At 39.8% G+C, this 17939-nt stretch overlaps 1 protein-coding gene across 2 annotated transcripts in view; it reads right to left on the reverse strand.

Annotated features, from left to right (window-relative positions):
- The window catches only part of LOC120300015 (cytosolic phospholipase A2 epsilon-like), a 51279-nt gene extending 35452 nt beyond the window's left edge, over positions 1-15827 (reverse strand). For both annotated transcript variants that reach the window (XM_039325594.1, XM_039325518.1), the window contains exons 1-6: positions 15704-15827; positions 15253-15342; positions 13631-13717; positions 13430-13516; positions 4820-4892; positions 706-842 (exon numbers count right to left, since the gene is read on the reverse strand). In XM_039325594.1, coding sequence (XP_039181528.1) covers positions 706-842; positions 4820-4892; positions 13430-13516; positions 13631-13717; positions 15253-15342; positions 15704-15793 — 564 coding nt within the window. In that variant the 5' untranslated portion in view covers positions 15794-15827. The remainder of the gene's footprint in view (positions 1-705; positions 843-4819; positions 4893-13429; positions 13517-13630; positions 13718-15252; positions 15343-15703) is intronic.
- Positions 15828-17939: the final 2112 nt, after the last annotated feature.

A 17939-nucleotide genomic window follows, 5' to 3' on the forward strand; every position in this document is an offset into this window, starting at 1 on the left:
AACAAGGTCTCAAGACTTGGAGGGTGTAAAATTCTAAATGACAGTGAAAGGCATAAATTACCTTGCCTCTTTTTAGTCAGAGTTTAGGCCTAGTTTGGGATCAGAATCAGCCATGCTCGCCTTAATAATCTCTTGAGGGAGAGAGATAGAAGGAACATGATTTTTTAAATCTTGCTTGATTTCTTAGTGCCTTATGATATTGTTAACCATAATTATTGTTAAGATATATTGATAATATATTGTTAATCATTGTTAAAATATTATGACATTTTCTTGGGCTATCTCCAAGAATTAAGGTTGGGGCCTGCCATTACATTGGTTCCATTTCTATTTGTAGGAATAGTTTCAGAGGCTACATTCAAAAGGATTACTAAATTAACCCTGCCAGTATAATATATTAAAGCACAAGATAATCATAACTGTCTAGGCCAGGGATAGGCAACCTTGGCTCTTTTATGACTCATGGACTTCAACTCCCAGAATTCCTGAGTCGGCATGGCTGGCTCAGGAATTCTGGGAGTTGAAGTCCGCGAGTCATAAAAGAGCCAAGGTTGCCTACCCCTGGTCTAGGCTCACACACCATGCTAGGCTTCACTAAAATTATTCTAAGAATATCTTATATATTGTGTGAATGAAATTCCCACCTATCCCCAATGTAAACACAAAAGAGCATCTTACTGGAAAAAATAGTTGTTGGCTCCTCACCTTAGCCATATTCTGAATCCTGAAGAAGAATGTTTCATTCCAGACTGGATTTCTGCAATTTGAAATAGTTTTTGTCCGTGCAGTGTCGAAGGAACATGATGGCAATCTCAAACTTACACAACAATCACTTTGGCTTACTGCAGGTTTCAAAACAACAAAAATGTAAATATGGAGAGTTGAAATTTGAACTCTGTATGTAGGAATTATGTAAAGATATACTGATATAATTTCAAATACTGATATAATATTCATATATGTCTTGTATATCTCCCACGTAGCTTCTCAATAATGGAATTTCTTGCTAGATCAGCATGTAGCTGTTGGATTCTAATTGATTTAGAGTTCATGCCTTAAGCAGAGGCAATAAATTCAAGGATGGGAACTGCTGTGAATCATGATCATTTTTTGCAATAAAGGGCAGAGCTTTAGTAGTAGCCAGGCTATTCTTTTGCCTCCCAGGGAATGTGTAATGTTTTTACACTATGCCAAATTGAGTTTCCCTTTATGTTTATCTAATCTTTGTATTAGTTGTAAATTGATTCTCTCAGTTTGGGGGCGGGGAGGGGAATGTCTTATATTAACATGACAGACACAGACAAAAATGCCAAATCCAGTTTGAACATCTGGCAGATTGTGAAACAAATCAATAATAGCAACAATATCTTTAAAAAGCAGATATAGCCTTCTTACTTTAAGAGAATGTCACTTACTGTTCCAAACCAGGTATTAGGTAAAATGCACTGGAACAGCTACTGGAAACATGATGCTTTTTACAACCTTCCTTAATGTGGCAGTTTCCCAGAATTCCCAACCATTATGGTTGCTGTCTGGGATTTCTGGGAGTTGCAGTCCAAGCTTATCTGAAAGTTGAAGATAACTAAAGATTTCTAGGAATTGTGTCTTGACACATCTGGATAGGACCAAATTAGGGAAGGCTATTCTTCTGACATAGCTTTGCAAGCATGCCATTATTTATACAATTTATATAAATTGAGCCCAAAATTTATTTTGCTAAGTGAGACATTTGTTTAGTGAGTTTGTCACATTTTAAGTGAATCACTGCAGATGTTAAATTTGTAACACGGTTGCTAAGTGAATCTGGCTTGCCCATTGATTTTGCTTGTCAGAAGGTTGCAAAGGATGATCACATGATCCCAGGACACTGCAATTCTCATAAATATGAGTCAGTTGCCAAGCATCTGAATTTTGATCATATGACCATGGGGATGCTGAAACAGTCATCAGTGTGAAAAACGATCATAAGACACTTTTTTCAGTGCTATTATAACTTTGGTCACTAAATGAATGATTGTAAATTGAGGACTACCTGTAATGATATTTGCTTTGACCATAATATGAAAACCGTGTTTTCAAAAGAAACAATTATATTTCTATATTCTATGTGAATCCTAGAGTCTGTTCTTCAGACAAACTGATATAGCTCATCATAGAATCATGTTTTCTGGAGTAATATCACAAGTACAATGTGCAAGAAAAAAGAAAGAATATCTGCATTGTTGTTCACTGCTAGAATGAAGGAAGGCCTGGAAGTTACTGCTAAAAAATTACTTTTTGGAATGCTTCATCCTTCTTATAACATTGGTTTTCCCTCCACCCTACTGCCAATCAATGTTTTATTAATTAGTTGGCAGCTAATCTAGAGGGAGAGATAACCTGATATACAACTGCATACTTTTTAGTCTAACTATCTGTGCTGGACCGGATTTAATCCCCAATGCTATTTGTAGAAATTAGTGACATAACAAAAAACAAGCATTGATTAGGATAGGATAGGATAGGATAGGATAGGATAGAATAGAATAGAATAGAATAGAATAGAATAGAATAGAATAGAATAGAATAGAATAGAATAGAAAGGGACCTTGGAGGTCTTTTAGTCCAGCCCCCTGCTCAAGCAGGAGAACCTATACCATCTCAGACAAGTGACTGTCTAGCCCACAGGTCGGCAACCTGCGGCTGCGGAGCCACATGTGGCTCTTTGAGCCTTCCCCTGTGGCTCCCAGCCTCCTCTGCCATTTGCAGAGAGAGAGAGACAGAGCTTCTCTCTCTCTCTCTCTCTCTCTCTCTCTCTCTCTCTCTCTCTCTCTCTCTCTGTGTGTGTGTGTGTGTGTGTGTGTGTGTGTGTGTGTGTGTGTAAAAAAGAGAGTAACCTCATCCAGTTCCGACGAGCTGATAAGCTTATTGGGCGGGGCTCCTCCCTTTGCTGCGTCTCTGCAGGAAGCAGGAAGCAGGAAGGGCAGAAGAGAGCTAGCTAGCCCAGTTGAAGTCCATGAGTCATAAAAGAGCTGAGGTTGCCTACCCGTGAGCTAGCCCAATAAGAATATGTGTCAGCTCAGATCTGCGAGAGGAAGAGAGAGGGGGAGATATAGATAGATAGATAGATAGATAGATAGATAGATAGATAGATAGATAGATAGATAGATAGATAGATAGATAGATCTTTTCTTTAGACTAGCCAAACCCAAGTCCTGCAGCCGTTCTTCCTATGTTTTAGTCTCCAGGCCTTTGATCATCTTAGTTGCTCTTCTCTGAATTTTTTCCAACCTCTCAACATCTTTTTTGTGATATGGTCACCAAAATTGGCTGCAGTATTCCAGGTGTGATCTTACTAGGGTTTTATAAAGCGATATTAATACTTTGTGTGATCTTGATTCTATGCCTCTGTTTATACAACCCAGGATTGTATTAGCACTTTTGGGTGCTGCTGCACACTGCTGACTCAAGTGATCGTCCATTAGTACTCCAAGGTCCCTCTCACAGTTACTGTTTTTAAGCCAGGTCTTGCCTAATCTGTACTTGTACCTTTGATTTTTCCTGCCTAAATGTAAACTCCACATTGAAACTCATTATGTTGGATAGAGCCCATTGTTCAAGTTTGTCAAGATCTTTTTGGATCCTAAGTTGGTCTTCTGGGCTGTTGGCTACTCCTGCCAGTTTGGTGTTATCTGCACATTTGATGAGTTCCCCTTCAATTCCTTCATCTAAGTCATTTATGAAGATATTGAAGAGTACTGGGCCTAAGACGGAACCTTGTGGTACCTCACTGCTTACTTCTCTCCATGTGGATATAGTGCCATTGAGGACTACTCATTGAGTTTGGTATGCCAGCCAGTTACAGATCCATCTGGTGGTGATGTTGTCTATTCCACCTTTTTCTAGCTTACCAAGGAGTAGATTGTGGTCTACTTTATCAAATACCTTACTAGATGGGGAAGAGTAGACTGAAGTATAAATTATAAGCACTGAGAAGGAGGGAGGAATTCATGCTGTTAATATTTAAAAAAAAAGTTGCATGGCTTTTAATGTAGGGGCACTGTTCAGCAACTGACAAAACCTGTGATTTTGTTCCCAGCCTTGTCCCAAACACATGAGTTGGAAATGGCATCTCCGTTTTCATTTCTCATTGACAACAACAACAACAACAAATTCAAAGTTTTCAGCAAAGGCAATGGTAGAAGTATCATATCTCTACAGCGCTTGCAGCAATAAATTACTGCCAATGACATCCTGTCCTCAAGTTACAACCACAACAGAGCCCAAAATTTATGTTGCTAAGTGAAACATTTGTTAAGTGAGTTTCCCCTACTTTATGACTTTTCTTGCCACAGCTGTTAAGTGAATCATTGCACTTGTTAAGTTAGTAACATTGTTGTTAAGTGAATCAGGATTCCCCATTGACTTTGCTTATCAGAAACACACAAAAGGTGATCACATAGGGACACTGCAACCCTCATAAATATCAACCAGTTGCCAACCATCTGAATTTTGATCATGTGGCCACAGGGATGCTGCAGCAGTCATGTGAAAAATGGTCAAGTCACTTTTTTCAAAGTCGTAACTTTGAACAGTCACTAAACAAACTAGTTGAGGACTACCTGCAATATTTCATACAGATACTGTTACAATTTTTCAGAGCAGTTAATAAAACAAGCACTTTGAAAGCAATCCATAAGATTTAGACGAGGCTTCCAAATGTATTGTACTACAATTCCCAGATTACCAAATTAGCTTGGCTAGCACCCAGGGATTTCCAGCCTAATATCCAGTATTTGAAGAATACCAGGCTGTGGAATGGTAATTCAGAGATACTCACACAAATCTGCTTCTCTGAGGTTTCTTATTCTTATGATCCGTACAGACAGCATATAGAAAAAAGCAATCGGTCCCTAAAAGAAAGCACCAGAGAGGCTAAAACACCTTTAATATTTCCTGGCAAAGCCTGAGATAATTCACTATATAACCCATATAACCTAGAAAAATTTTAAAATCTCACAAAAGTTCTGTTGCTGAAGGTATTGTTGTTGGGACAATAGAATTAAAGAATCTTTCTTGGCATGGTGAAATATATACTATTGATTTAAGTAAAATCTTGAAGTTTTTTTTTTTTAAATTAGTGACTCCTCCCTAAATATTGCATTTGTGATTAGGGATTTTAATCACTTTAAGGGATTTGTCATTGTTCCACTAGTGGAAGGGACCTCAACATAGCATTCTTCCTTGGTTTATAGTATTTTAAAAAGAGCATTCTCAGCTGGTAGACTTCAGGGATCTCAGTTATCATTTTAGAAATTGGAAAAGAAGAAATGATACACATTAGATTATATTTGCAATATTAATTTTAGTGCTGATTGTAACAAAAATGCATGTATATATTTTCACTGTTTATTACTATATTTGTTTACTACTACTCTGCTGGATTCAGTGCAAATTTGTAGATTTATTCAGCCTCAAAACTAAATTCAGGAATACAACTATAAAATAAATTAGCATTCATCAAATGTTGGTAGAAGTTATGGATTTACGTGAATGTTGCCTCTACACCCAAGAGAATATACTCTTTTTTTGTTTGTTTGTTTACAAAGAGTTTTGGGAATTAAGCCTTTAAATATCTTCCATCTGAGATTTATTCCATTTTTCCCCATAAACAGTGAACCTATAATTTGGGTCTAATAAAAAAATGAACTAGTATTCTGGAAGAAAGCCAGCTTTGTTATTAGATGAAATGAAGCAGCTGCTTCAAGCAACAGGATAGGTGGTAAATTGGGGCTAAACTCTAATCTGCTGCCTTCTAATTTGCTACCAGGACAAACTGGTTGCTACTCTGTTTACTTTACTCTACTGTAAAACAGTAATACTAAGCCCAGCCTATATAAAAATTACAATAAACTAGCACACTCACAACCTCGCAACAGCAGCACAGAACCATTTTAGTAAAACTGTAAACTGTTTTTCAAAAGCAGGGCAGAGCATTGTAGGCTGAAGTATATTCAGTATAATAGGAGTAATGGAGAGAGAATGGGATACCCCATATATCTAATCTGTTAATAATACCAGAATGGAATATTCTAGAGCCACTTATCAAAACAAAGACAAGCACAACATTTGCAGTAAAATTAAGAACCCATTATGTTTGTGGAGACTTCTGAGAATGCCTGAAACTTTTTGATGTGACAGGATTCAATCTGGGTCGGTCACCAGGACCAGAGGTTTAGTCTTCTGAGCTTTCAGACTTATGCTGGAGCCCATCCCCAGGGAACTTTTCTCTCACCAAAATATGTGCTTTGAGATAATAATAATAATAGTAATAATAATAATAATAATAATAATAATAATAATAATAATAATAATAATAATCCAAACTCAATGGAGGAAATACCATGAAGGCAATCAACACCTGGGCAATCCCAGTCATTAGGTACACAGCTGGAATAGTGGACTGGACTCATGCAGAACTAAAAGCAATGGATAGGCAGACCAGAAAAATAATGACAATGAATCACGCCCTTCATCCACGCAGTGACATTGATAGACTTTATCTACCAAGGCAAATAGGTGGGCGTGGAATGCTACAAGTACATCAGATGGTTGAAGAAGAAAAAATGACTTTGGAAGAATATCTGAAGAACAATGATGAAGATGCACTGGAATTAGTATATCAGGAAGGCTTACTGACTACTGGAGAGACCAAACTGGCCTACAAGAAAGAACAAATGAAGAACAGAAGAGAGGCATGGGAAGACAAAGCACTACATGGCCAATACATGAAAAAAATAGCTGGGAAAGCAGATAATAATAAAACCTGGCAATGGCTAAGAGCAGGAAAATTGAAGAAAGAGACCGAGGGACTAATTCTGGCTGCACAAGACCAAGCCTTAAGGACAAATGCATACAAAGTCAAAATTGAGAAGACAGCAACAGACAGTAAGTGCCGCCTATGCAAAGAAGCTGAAGAAACAGTGGACCACTTGGTAAGCTGTTGCAAGAAGATTGCACAGACTGATTACAAGCAGCGGCATGACAAAGTAGCAACAATGGTGCATTGGAAGATCTGCAAAAAATATCATTTGCCTGTAAGCAAAAACTGGTGGGATCATAAAATAGAGAAAGTCATAGAAAATGATAAAATTAAACTGCTCTGGGACTTCAGAATTCAAACAGACAAGCACCTGCAACATAACACCCCAGACTTAACAATTGTCGATAAGAAAGACAAAAAAGTCTGGATAGTGGACGTGGCAGTGCCTGGAGACAGCAGAATAGAAGAGAAAGAACTGGAGAAGATAACAAAATACAAAGACCTACAAATAGAAATAGAAAGACTGTGGCAAAAGCAAGCAAGGGTAGTACCAATAGTCATAGGCTCCTTGGGTGCAATCCCAAAACAACTGGAGCACCACTTGAAAACCATTGGCATTGACAAATTCGCTATTAGTCAATTGCAAAAGGCGGCCTTATTAGGAACTGCTTCCATCCTGCGACGATACCTGTAATACCATCAAACATCCACATCTGCCTATCCCAGGTCCTGGGTAAGGACTCGATAGGTAGACAAAATGCCAAATCCAGTCTGAACATCTGGCTGACTGTGCGATGAATGATAATAATAATAATAATAATGCTGAAAGAAAAGATTGAAAACCACATCAAAGAAAACACAGAAAGAAAAGGACTGCCTGCCATTCGTGAAGTGCATAGCAAACGAGTGAAAGATATACTAAATGCTGTGAACAACATATTAACTTCCATCCCATCCACCACACTGTATGAAACAAACCAGCTAGTGTACAGTACAGCCGCCATTATAACTGCAGAATTGGATTATAAAATGCCAAAAAAGAAGTCCACTGGAACACCAAAGTGGAAAATTTGACATGAAAATAAAATAAAAAAATTACGAGGAGATGTCAGCAAATTGAAATATTTCAAAGAAGGAAAACTAAAGAATGAAAAGCTGAAAAATAGTTTATACAAAAAATATAACCTGGAGGAAAAAACAATAACAGAAATCATGGAAGAATTAAAACAGCGTGTAATAGCAACAGCAAAGAAAATTGGAAGATACGAAGGACGAATAAAACAATATCGTGAAAATGTCCAGTTCAGAAGAAACCAGCACCTCTTCTACCGGTCACTTGATGAAAATCAAGTCCAAACTAGTGTTCTCCCATGTTAAAAAAAACTTTAATCTTTTGGAAAGAACTGTGGGAAAACCCAGTGGAACATAATAAAACTGCCTCCTGGATCAAAGATATCCAAAAACAAGCAACACAAAACAAAATGGAGAATATTATAATAACCACTGATATGGTTGCAAAACAAGTAAAGAAGGTCAAGAACTGGAGTGCATCTGGCCTGGACGAGCTGAATGGATACTGGTTGAAACCTCTCACCAGCCTCCATCACCGCATGGCCACTCAGTTTGATGAAATGCTTCAAAATGCCACAAGTGAAGAATGGTTAACAGTTGGTCGAACATACTTGATAATGAAGGACCCAGAAAAGAGCACAGAACCAAGTAACTACTGCCCAATTATTTGTTTGCCAACAACGCTCAAACTTTTTACAAGAATACTGGCAAATTCAGTATTCAGTCATCTGATGGAAAACAGTCTGTACCCGGTAGAACAAAAAGGAAATTATAAAAAATTAAGAGGAACAAAAGATCAGCTGCTCATTGACAAAATGATACTTAAAAATGCAAAACGACAGAAAACGAACTTAAATATGGAGTGTATTAATTACAAGAAGGCATTCGACTCATTATCCCATAGCTGGATTAATGCGTGTTTGGAAAACTTTGGAATCAGCAAAAATATCTGTACATTTTTGAAAGCAAATATGCAAAAATGGAAAACAGCCCTAACAGTGAATGGGGAGAACATTGGTGAAATTAACATCAGACAAGGAATTTTCCAAGGGAACTCACTTTCACCACTACTGTTCAACATCACATTAATTCCATTGACAATAATCTTATGAAACACAAAACTGGGATACTACATCTCAGGCCAGCATGACAAGATAAACCATCTGCTATACATGGATGATTTAAAACTTATGCGAAAAGCTACACTGAACTTGAATCAATACTTAATGCAGTCCAACTATTTAGCAGCGACATCAGAATGAACTTTGGACTTGGAAAATGTGCTGTACTATCCATGCAACAAGGAAAAATGGCAAAAATAGAAGGAATAGAACTGGGAAATGGAAGTATTGTGAAAGTACTAGCAAAAGATGACAGTTACAAATACCTAGGCATATTGGAAGCAGATAACATCTTGAATGGAAAAATCAAAGAGTCAACACAAAAGGAATACATCAGGAGAGTCCGCAAAATTTTAAAATCAAAGCTGAATGCTGGAAACATAATTAAAGCAACTAATACATGGGCAGTCCTGGTAATACGCTACCCAGCTGGAATTATCAATTGGACTTTGACTGAACTGGAAAACCTAGACCAGAAAACGCGTAAACTTCTAAATATGCACCATGCTCTACATCCACGAAGTGACATTGACAGGTTGTACCTACCAAGAAAAATAGGGGGCAGAGGACTATTGCAAATCCACCAAACTGTAGAAGAAGAAAAACGAAGTTTGAATGACTATGTGAATCAAAGTACAGAAAAACTGCTGCAGGCTGTGAAAACAGAGAGCACTATAAAAATAACAGAAACAAAGGCAGAATATAAGGAAAAACGGCTGGATGACAGATTAAATAGATGGAAAACCAAAGCTTTGCATGGACAGCATTTGAAAAGCATTGAAATAAAATGTGATAACAACTTGACATGGGCATGGCTTAAGATGGGAACCATCAAGAAAGAAACAGAAGGCCTAACACTGGCTGCTCAAGAACAAGCACTATAAACTAATGCCATGAAAGCGAAGATACAAAAATCCACTGACAATCCAAATTGCCGACTTTGCAGTGACAAAGTTGAAACTGTTTCACACCTAATTTGTGAGTGCAGCAAAATCGTGCAAACTGATTACAAATCTAGACATGACCAAGTTGCTAAATTAATCCACTGGGCATTGTGTAAAACATACGACTTGCCTGTGTCCGAAAAGTCGTGGGAACATAGGGTGGAAAAAGTTGTTGAGAATGAGAGGGTGAAGATCTTGTGGGACTTTCGAATACAGACAGATCACCATTTGGAACACAATACGCCGGATATCACAGTTGTAGAGAACCGAAGCATACAGCTGATTGATATCGCTGTACCAGGATATGCCAGAGTTGAAGAAAAAGAACTGGAAAAAATTACGAAATATCGTCCTCTGTCCTACGAGGTGTTCCTGGACAATGGTCGTGTCCTGCGTCGACACATAGACCAGCTCCGCCCTAGACCTTCCCACTGAGACTCCTGGGTCTTTTCCAGGGGGGGAGGGGGACCCTTCTGGGCAAAGGGAAGAGTACGGGCTGCTGCCCATCATTACTGAGGAAGCTACAAACAGCTCATCCCAAAATTCCGCGAGTGCTCCAAACAGGAATTCACGGAGCCCAACTAGAACTCAGGCATCAGTGCCTACTCCAGCCAGGGAGTCACCCCGGGGGCATAATCACTACTCACCCGCATCACTCAGTACTCCAGTCAAGGAGGATATCCGGGAGCGTCCAAACAAACCACACCCTGCAAGAGAGCTGGCACACATTCCCTCTAGTTGGCCCGACACTAACCCTGTCCCTAGAAGGGGGCAAGCACACAGGGAGGTGGTCGAGGAACCAAATCCCAACTACAACACCTCTGACTTCACTCAGGGGACAACTGAGTTTTGGGACAGCACTGAAACCCCCACAAGCCCGGGGACAGAACGGGAACAAGGGGACAGACAACCTCCTGACAGGTCTTGGACGGACCTGGGGGGTTCTACAGAATCGCCCAACATTGACAGTCACTTAAAGGGGCCAGAGAGCCTGCAGCTAGGCAGGACAACCAGGTCAAACAGAGAAAGAAGCCCTGGCCTGACGAGCCCGGTGGGCAAGCAAACAGGCCAGGCATTGGAGCACAGTCCTTGGGAATCACCAGGGTATAACAGGGGGGACAGGTATGCATCACCCCTCAGTCAAGGGGCACTTGGCAGGTACCCAGAAGTAAGGAGGTCACAGAGAGCCAGAAGATCTCCTAAGTATTTAGAAGATTTTGTAACTCTACTGGCAAAACAGAGTTAACAAAGAACATTCCTGTACACACAGGAGAGAGAACATTGAGACTGATAGAAGCAGGGGAAATACCTGGCATTAAGTAGTATGGGCACTATGCTTGCACGAGGTTGTATGTTATTATTGCATGATCAAAGTCTTAGCCGGGGGGGAAGGGGTGTTATGTCCTGAGCCTGTGGAAGCAGGCTCGAGGCATTGCAGGCGGTCCCGGGCAGGTGCAAGCTGCCCGGGACCAGACAGGCTGTCGCCAGTACTTGTGCGCATGCGCGAGTGCTGGCGCGCCAAAAGTTGCAGATTGACCCGGGAATGGCCTATATAAGAGGCCGGGAGTTTTGGGCGTTGTCGGCGTCTTGTAACCAGTATGCTGAACAGAAATAAAGTTCCTGAGGACTACAACTGCTTCTCGTGTCATTGCCATTTCGCGAAGGACGCAACAACATCCACATTTAACAACACTTGGCAACTACTATTCTTGGAAGAATGTCCTGTTTTCATGAGATTTTTGGAGGCTGTAAAAGAATAGGGTGTGCCCTCTGGAAGTTGCACAAGAGGGCCATGCTCTTATGTAATCTCCACAGCTGCCAAACATTGCACAAGAACAGTATATGCTTTCACACAGTTTTTGGAGGTTGTAGGAGAACATCCTCTGAAGCTGTTTCATGAATGAAGGTTTTATACCACCCTGGGTGGGCCGCAAGGGCCTGTCAGAGAGCACTGATTGAAAGTAGGTGGCACATAGCAGATCCTGGGGAGATGGGAGATGGGAGATGCATTTTGGTCAAAGAATGCAATAAGATTTGTCTGACATGATCTGTTTTTGACAAACCCATGTTGGTTTTTAGTAATGACTTTGTTTGCCTCTAGGTGTTCGCTGGTTTGTTGCTTGATTATCTTTTCCAAGACTTTCCCAGGTGTTGAGGTCAGGCTGATAGGTCTGTAGTTTCCTGGATCCATTTTTTTCCCCTTTTTTGAAGATGGGAACTACATCAGCTCTTTTCCAGTCCTCTGGTAGTTCCCCAGTGTTCCAGGATCTTTGAAAGATATAGTTCAGTGGTTCTGAGATCACATCTGCCAGTTCCTTGAGAACCTTGGGGTGTAGTCCATCTGGTCCTGGTGATTTGAACTCATCTAGGGTGGACAGGTGCTATACACACACACACACACACACACACACACACACACACACACACACATATGTATAATGATTGTAAGCCACACAGAGTTACCCTGTGTAAAATGGACAGCCAATACATTTTATAAATAAATACATTTGCCAAATTTTTCACATGCAGAAACCAAAAGGTTTGCCATCACTGGGATAGTGTGTCCATTTCTCTTGCTATATGGTAAAATTCCTCCTGATAATTATTTGCTTAAGTTAACTCTGCTATCTTATGCCCACTGGAAGCGGCAAGTGTTTGAGGAGTCTCCAATCTAGACAATCAAAAGCATCTAAGGTTAGAATGAATAATCATTTTACTAAATAAATAAATACCAGATACACATTGTCTGCTGGCAAGATTTCTATTCTAATAAACAGATGAGGATTTTTAAATATTATCAATAGTGTAAACAGTAACGCAATTTTTCCTGGCTATCTCTGGGATCTTGCAGTCGTTGTTCATTTAGGGATGGGCCCATCCTGTAAAACAAAACGTGCTACAGGATAATCTAAATGTATCAGGTAACAAATAGCTAAGTGTTCTAAACTGAGAAGGAGTGAGGGGATAGGAGCTTAATATTTTTTCACTCCAAAATTTTTCTCCTTTTGATTCTCCCCTATTCAACTTTTTTTCCTCCTATAGTGTTTAACTTATGAAAATATGGGATCTTCTGGTATGATAGAGGCAACTAACATGAGGGAAATAGTTCAGTTCAAACAGTTCAAACTTTTCTATCCTCTGAGTTTCCTCTGCTCAAAACCTCTTCTTCTTATCAAGAAGAAACTTGCCTAATAAAAAAGCCCTCTGGTTATGTTGAATTATAACTGCCAGCATTCTCAAACAGGGTAGTTTTTGAAACAGGGGAAGTCTGTTTGAGGAAAAGGTACATTCCATTGTTGACACATAAGAAGGAATGCAATGTGTCATTTCTCTCTAAACAATCATTCTTTTCCCCCTATTTACCATTTAATCAAAATATTTTGTATATGATGAAGAATGGAGAATTCCATAAAGTATATAAGAAGGAAGAATTAAACTTTCTTAATGTTACCAGAAAATCTTTTCATAATACCATCAAGAATTATACTAACCTGCATTGAAGCTTCATAGGAAGGATGGCTCTCCCTGCTGTTACATTCAACATTTCCTGTGTTGTCTTTATCTGATGGTGTTTCGACCTAAAGTTTTCCCAAATAATGACATAAATAACTTTAATAGTATTTACCATTGTCCTATGGGGGAGAACTAAACATTCTTAATGTTATCAGAAAATTTTCAAGAATTATACTGACCTGCAATGAAACTTCATCGCAAAAGCAGCTCTCTGTTGTATTACATTCAACACTTCTTGTGTTTTCTTCATCTGCTGGTGTTTTGACCTAAAGATTTCCCAAATAATGGCATAAATAACTTAACAGTATTTACCACCACCTTTCCTCTTAAGTTTACACACAGAATGGGCAGAGAGCTTAATGTAAGTAACTTGTATATAAGCTATGTCCATATGCTCAAGATACCAATTTTTGGCAAATTTCCTTGATAATCTAGACTGTATTGATAGGAAACAGCTCTCCAGTTTCAGACATAAGTCTCTTCAATTCTATTTGAATTCGCTAATATTAAAATGCCACTTTTAATGGCTGAAGTGCCTTATATCTGCTTAGTCTACATGCACATAGGAATATTCAAGGTGTTAGGATTATAGCAGTGTTCCCCTTCTTTATGTTCACTGGCAATAATTTTAGGTCTGGAAAGATCTTTGTGAAAATCTAAGGAAGAAATGTGATATCTAACATGCCTCCTAGTATAAACACCAGAGTTATAATCACAACACATAGAATTTATGGGAACAGCATGGTTTGTAACCTGGAACATGAACTGGAATGCATGCAACACTTGCCATTTGTATCCCTTGTACCCTTGCCCTGCAGGAAATAGAGGAGAGGACAGAAGAATTGCATTTCCTCCATTACTGTCTTCTCCAATTAACTGACATCCAATTGGGCTGAATCACCCTTTCCATCCTCCCCATCCAACAGGGCCATTGTTGGCTAGAGAGCATCATCTTAAAAAATGGAATGCTAAAAGAATGGAGTAAGAATTGGGTATGTCTAGTTTAACAAAGAGAAGGACAAGGGGGGACATGATAGCAGTATTCCAATATCTCAGGGGCTGCCATAAAGAAGAGGGAATCAAGCTATTTTCCAAAGCACCTGAAGGCAGGACAAGAAGCAACGGGTGGAAACTAATCAAAGAGAGAAGCAACTTAGAACTAAGGAGAAACTTCCTGACAGTGAGAACAATTAATCAGTGGAACAACCTGCCTCCAGAAGCGGTGAATGCTCCAACACTGGAAGTTTTTAAGAAGAGACTGGACAGCCTCTGTCCGAAATGGTGTAGGGTTTCCTGCAGGGGGTTGGACTAGATGACCTCCAAGGTCCCTTCCAACTTTACTACTATTACTATTACTACGTGAGGAAAACCTTTGATGTTCATCAACAGAAACAGGCAACTGTTTGTTCTGGTTACAAAAGCCTTCTACAAATAAAAAATCCCCTTTAGTTAACTGGAGATTTTTGATCCAGGGTTTTTTTCCATTAGTAGAATGAAGAACTAATTGTCATCCATTCATGCTATCCACTTTTCTTCCACAAAATCCAGTCCAAAAATCGCAAACATGAGACTTCAAAAGGGGGGAGAGGAAAGAATTATTATAATGCCATCACTTCCTGCCCCTTTTTCCCTGTGATATATTTTCAACTTATCTCTGCACAAAGGAATTCACAGTGGCAGAATAAAAATGTTAAATCCAACCTGCAGTCTGAGAAATTACTCAGAAATACAACTCCTAGGTCTTAATAAACATTGGTGTTAACTGGAGAGTCCAACAATATACATTTGCATTATGTACTACCTGACATTCAGTCCGATATGGAATTTCAGTACCATGGTAGTTTATTTTCATTTCTTCATTTTCATATTGATTTCTTTTAGTTTGGAAGACCTGGGAAGTAGGGGGGGGAAAGAAGCTTCAGGATCTAATAAATAAATTGTTTCAAATATTTTAGCTATATATTAGTTTAAACCAATAGAATAATAGACTATTATCTATAGTGATCCTGCCAGATACCATCCTTATACGAAAATTGCGAGCTCTGATATAATTAACTTTTTAATAGTCAAGAATCTGTGTGCTTCTTACCTTCCTTTTATAAAATCCAGGCTATAGAAGCACAATAATAGATCATTTGCTTTTGCAATGCAGAACCCTTATTCCACCACAAATTTATCCAGTCAAAACTTTAAAAATTCCCCTTCAATACTCTGTTCAAAATGTGCAAATTGGCATGAAAAAATTTTCTTACCTGACCAATAAATACTGATGAATTCATATGTATTGCTGGCACATACACTTCAGATGTCACAGGTAGTCCTTTAGTAATATAATCTGACATTGCCAACCATTCCTACAGCATAACTAAAACTTTGAACCAGTTTAGGAAGTCAAGCAGGTGAATCATAATTGACTCCATGCTCCACCCCTCTCCAGATCTAGAAATTAAACTATTTCCCACTTTCCACTCTAAGCCCTAATAAACCACAACCAAAAGGTGGTGCAGTTCCCTTGTATGTTTCTTTAAAAAGTAGAAAGCAAGGGTGGTACATAACATTGTAAAAACTTTCTCAACTTTTTTTCCTACATGGTTGTTTCATATTGGATGACTTAAAGCTGCTTCTAGGGGTTTTGTTTTGTTTTGTTTTGTTTTTGGGTGTGTGTGTGTGTGTATGTGTGTTGTTTAATGGGAAGTGGCATACAATTATCAGTATTAAATAAAATCAAGACACAAGAAAACACTACAGTCCAAAGTGTTCCCTATTAAGAATTGGCACCCCCTTGCAGTAGCTAAGCAGTCTGCTGCTTCTAATAAAACCTACAAATCTTGAATGAAAATGCTGGAGAAATGCGAAGAGGCAAGCCACGCCCTATGATGTCCTTTCTCAAAGTGAAAGTATGGCAGTGGTGGCAAACCTATGGCATAGGTGCCAGAGGCGGCACTTAGAGCCCTCTCTGTGGGCACGCACGCCGTTGCCCCAGTCCTAGGCGTTCAGCTGGGTTTTATAAAACCTTTTCACTTTAGGCCTCTGCTGCCAAGTGCAAAAAAAAAAAAGTTCAATCAATCAATTTCACTTCTCGCAGGAAAAAAAGATCTTGCAAAGTTGGAATTGATTGATTGAGCTTTTTAGTCCCACCCAGTTTGCCATTACCACCATAGCCGTGCCCACCCAATGGGCCACACCCAGCCAATGGGCCACACCCACCCGGCACCCGATGATGCATAAGTGGGTTTTGGGTTGCAGTTTGGGCACTCGGTCTCTAAAAGGTTTGTCATCACTGCCCTATGGCTTCTTGCTCCTCAGGTAGGCAGCTTTGCAACATCCCTGATTAAAGGCTAGTTTCTGTTGTTGTTCTCAACAGCAATAACTCTTTGTCTTCAGTATGAAAAGTAAACACAGTGAAGGAAGCACTAGGAAGAATTTCAGCTATCTGATGTTTTTAGCATTTCCTCATTGGTTAATTAGAATAGGGGTCCTCAACCAATGGACTGCGGCCTGGGAGCAGGCCACGGGCTCTTAGCCAGCAGGCCACAGAAATGGCTGGCCAGTGCGCACACACATGGACATGCATTCTCCCCCACTTGCACTAGCACTTGTGGTCCCATTTGTGCATGCACACTAGAGGGGGCGGGTGTTTGTGGCCCATTTGTGCATGCACAAATGGGCCACTAGCCTGTGTGAGTTGTGTGGCCCATTTGTGCATGTGCAAATGGACCTGCTAGCCATCATGAGGGATGCGCGGCCATTCACACATGCGTACGGCACCAGTGCATGCGGCTTGCATGAATGAGTTGCACACACGCACATACCAATTTTGAAGCTGCTCTCCTTCTTTCCAGTCTGCGAGCCCGGAAAGGTTGGAGGCCTTTGAGCTAGAAGGCACAGTGGCTCAGCAGTTAAGACATTGAGATAGTTGGCTGGAAAGCTGGCAGCCCAGGTTTGAGACCCGAGCACCACATGATGGGATGAGCTCCCATTCTTACCCCAGCTCCTGCTAACCTAGCAGTTCAGAAGCATGCAAATTTGAGTAGATAAATAGGTATCACTTTGGTGGGAAGGTAACATGACTCTATGACATCATGCTGGCCACATGACTGTGGCAATGTCTTCATACAGTGCTGTCTGAATGGCCTTGAAATGGAGATGAGCACTGCCCCCTATAATCAGTAACAGCTAGTGGAGCAAAATCCACAGAGACTCCAGTTAGAAGAAGCTCTGACCAGCCTCAAGTGGAAAAGTAAAAACACTTGTCGCTGGTTAGAAATGTTGCTGAGAGTTTGGGTGAGAGGCAAAGTCAATGGTCAGAGCTTTCAATTCACTTTATCTGACAATAAAACAGTGGTCAGGATATCAGAATATGGGTTCTTTTAACAAGGCTTCCAATTTTCTCCCACTAGTTTGACATTATTTGCATAAAAATAGGAAATTGATTGCAATATCCCATAGCAGTATTTCTTAACCTTGGTAGCTTTAACATGTATGGAT

The sequence above is a fragment of the Crotalus tigris genome, unplaced genomic scaffold (assembly GCF_016545835.1).
Source record: "Crotalus tigris isolate CLP2741 ecotype Arizona unplaced genomic scaffold, ASM1654583v1 scf7180000017545.3456711, whole genome shotgun sequence".
Taxonomy (NCBI): domain Eukaryota; kingdom Metazoa; phylum Chordata; class Lepidosauria; order Squamata; family Viperidae; genus Crotalus; species Crotalus tigris.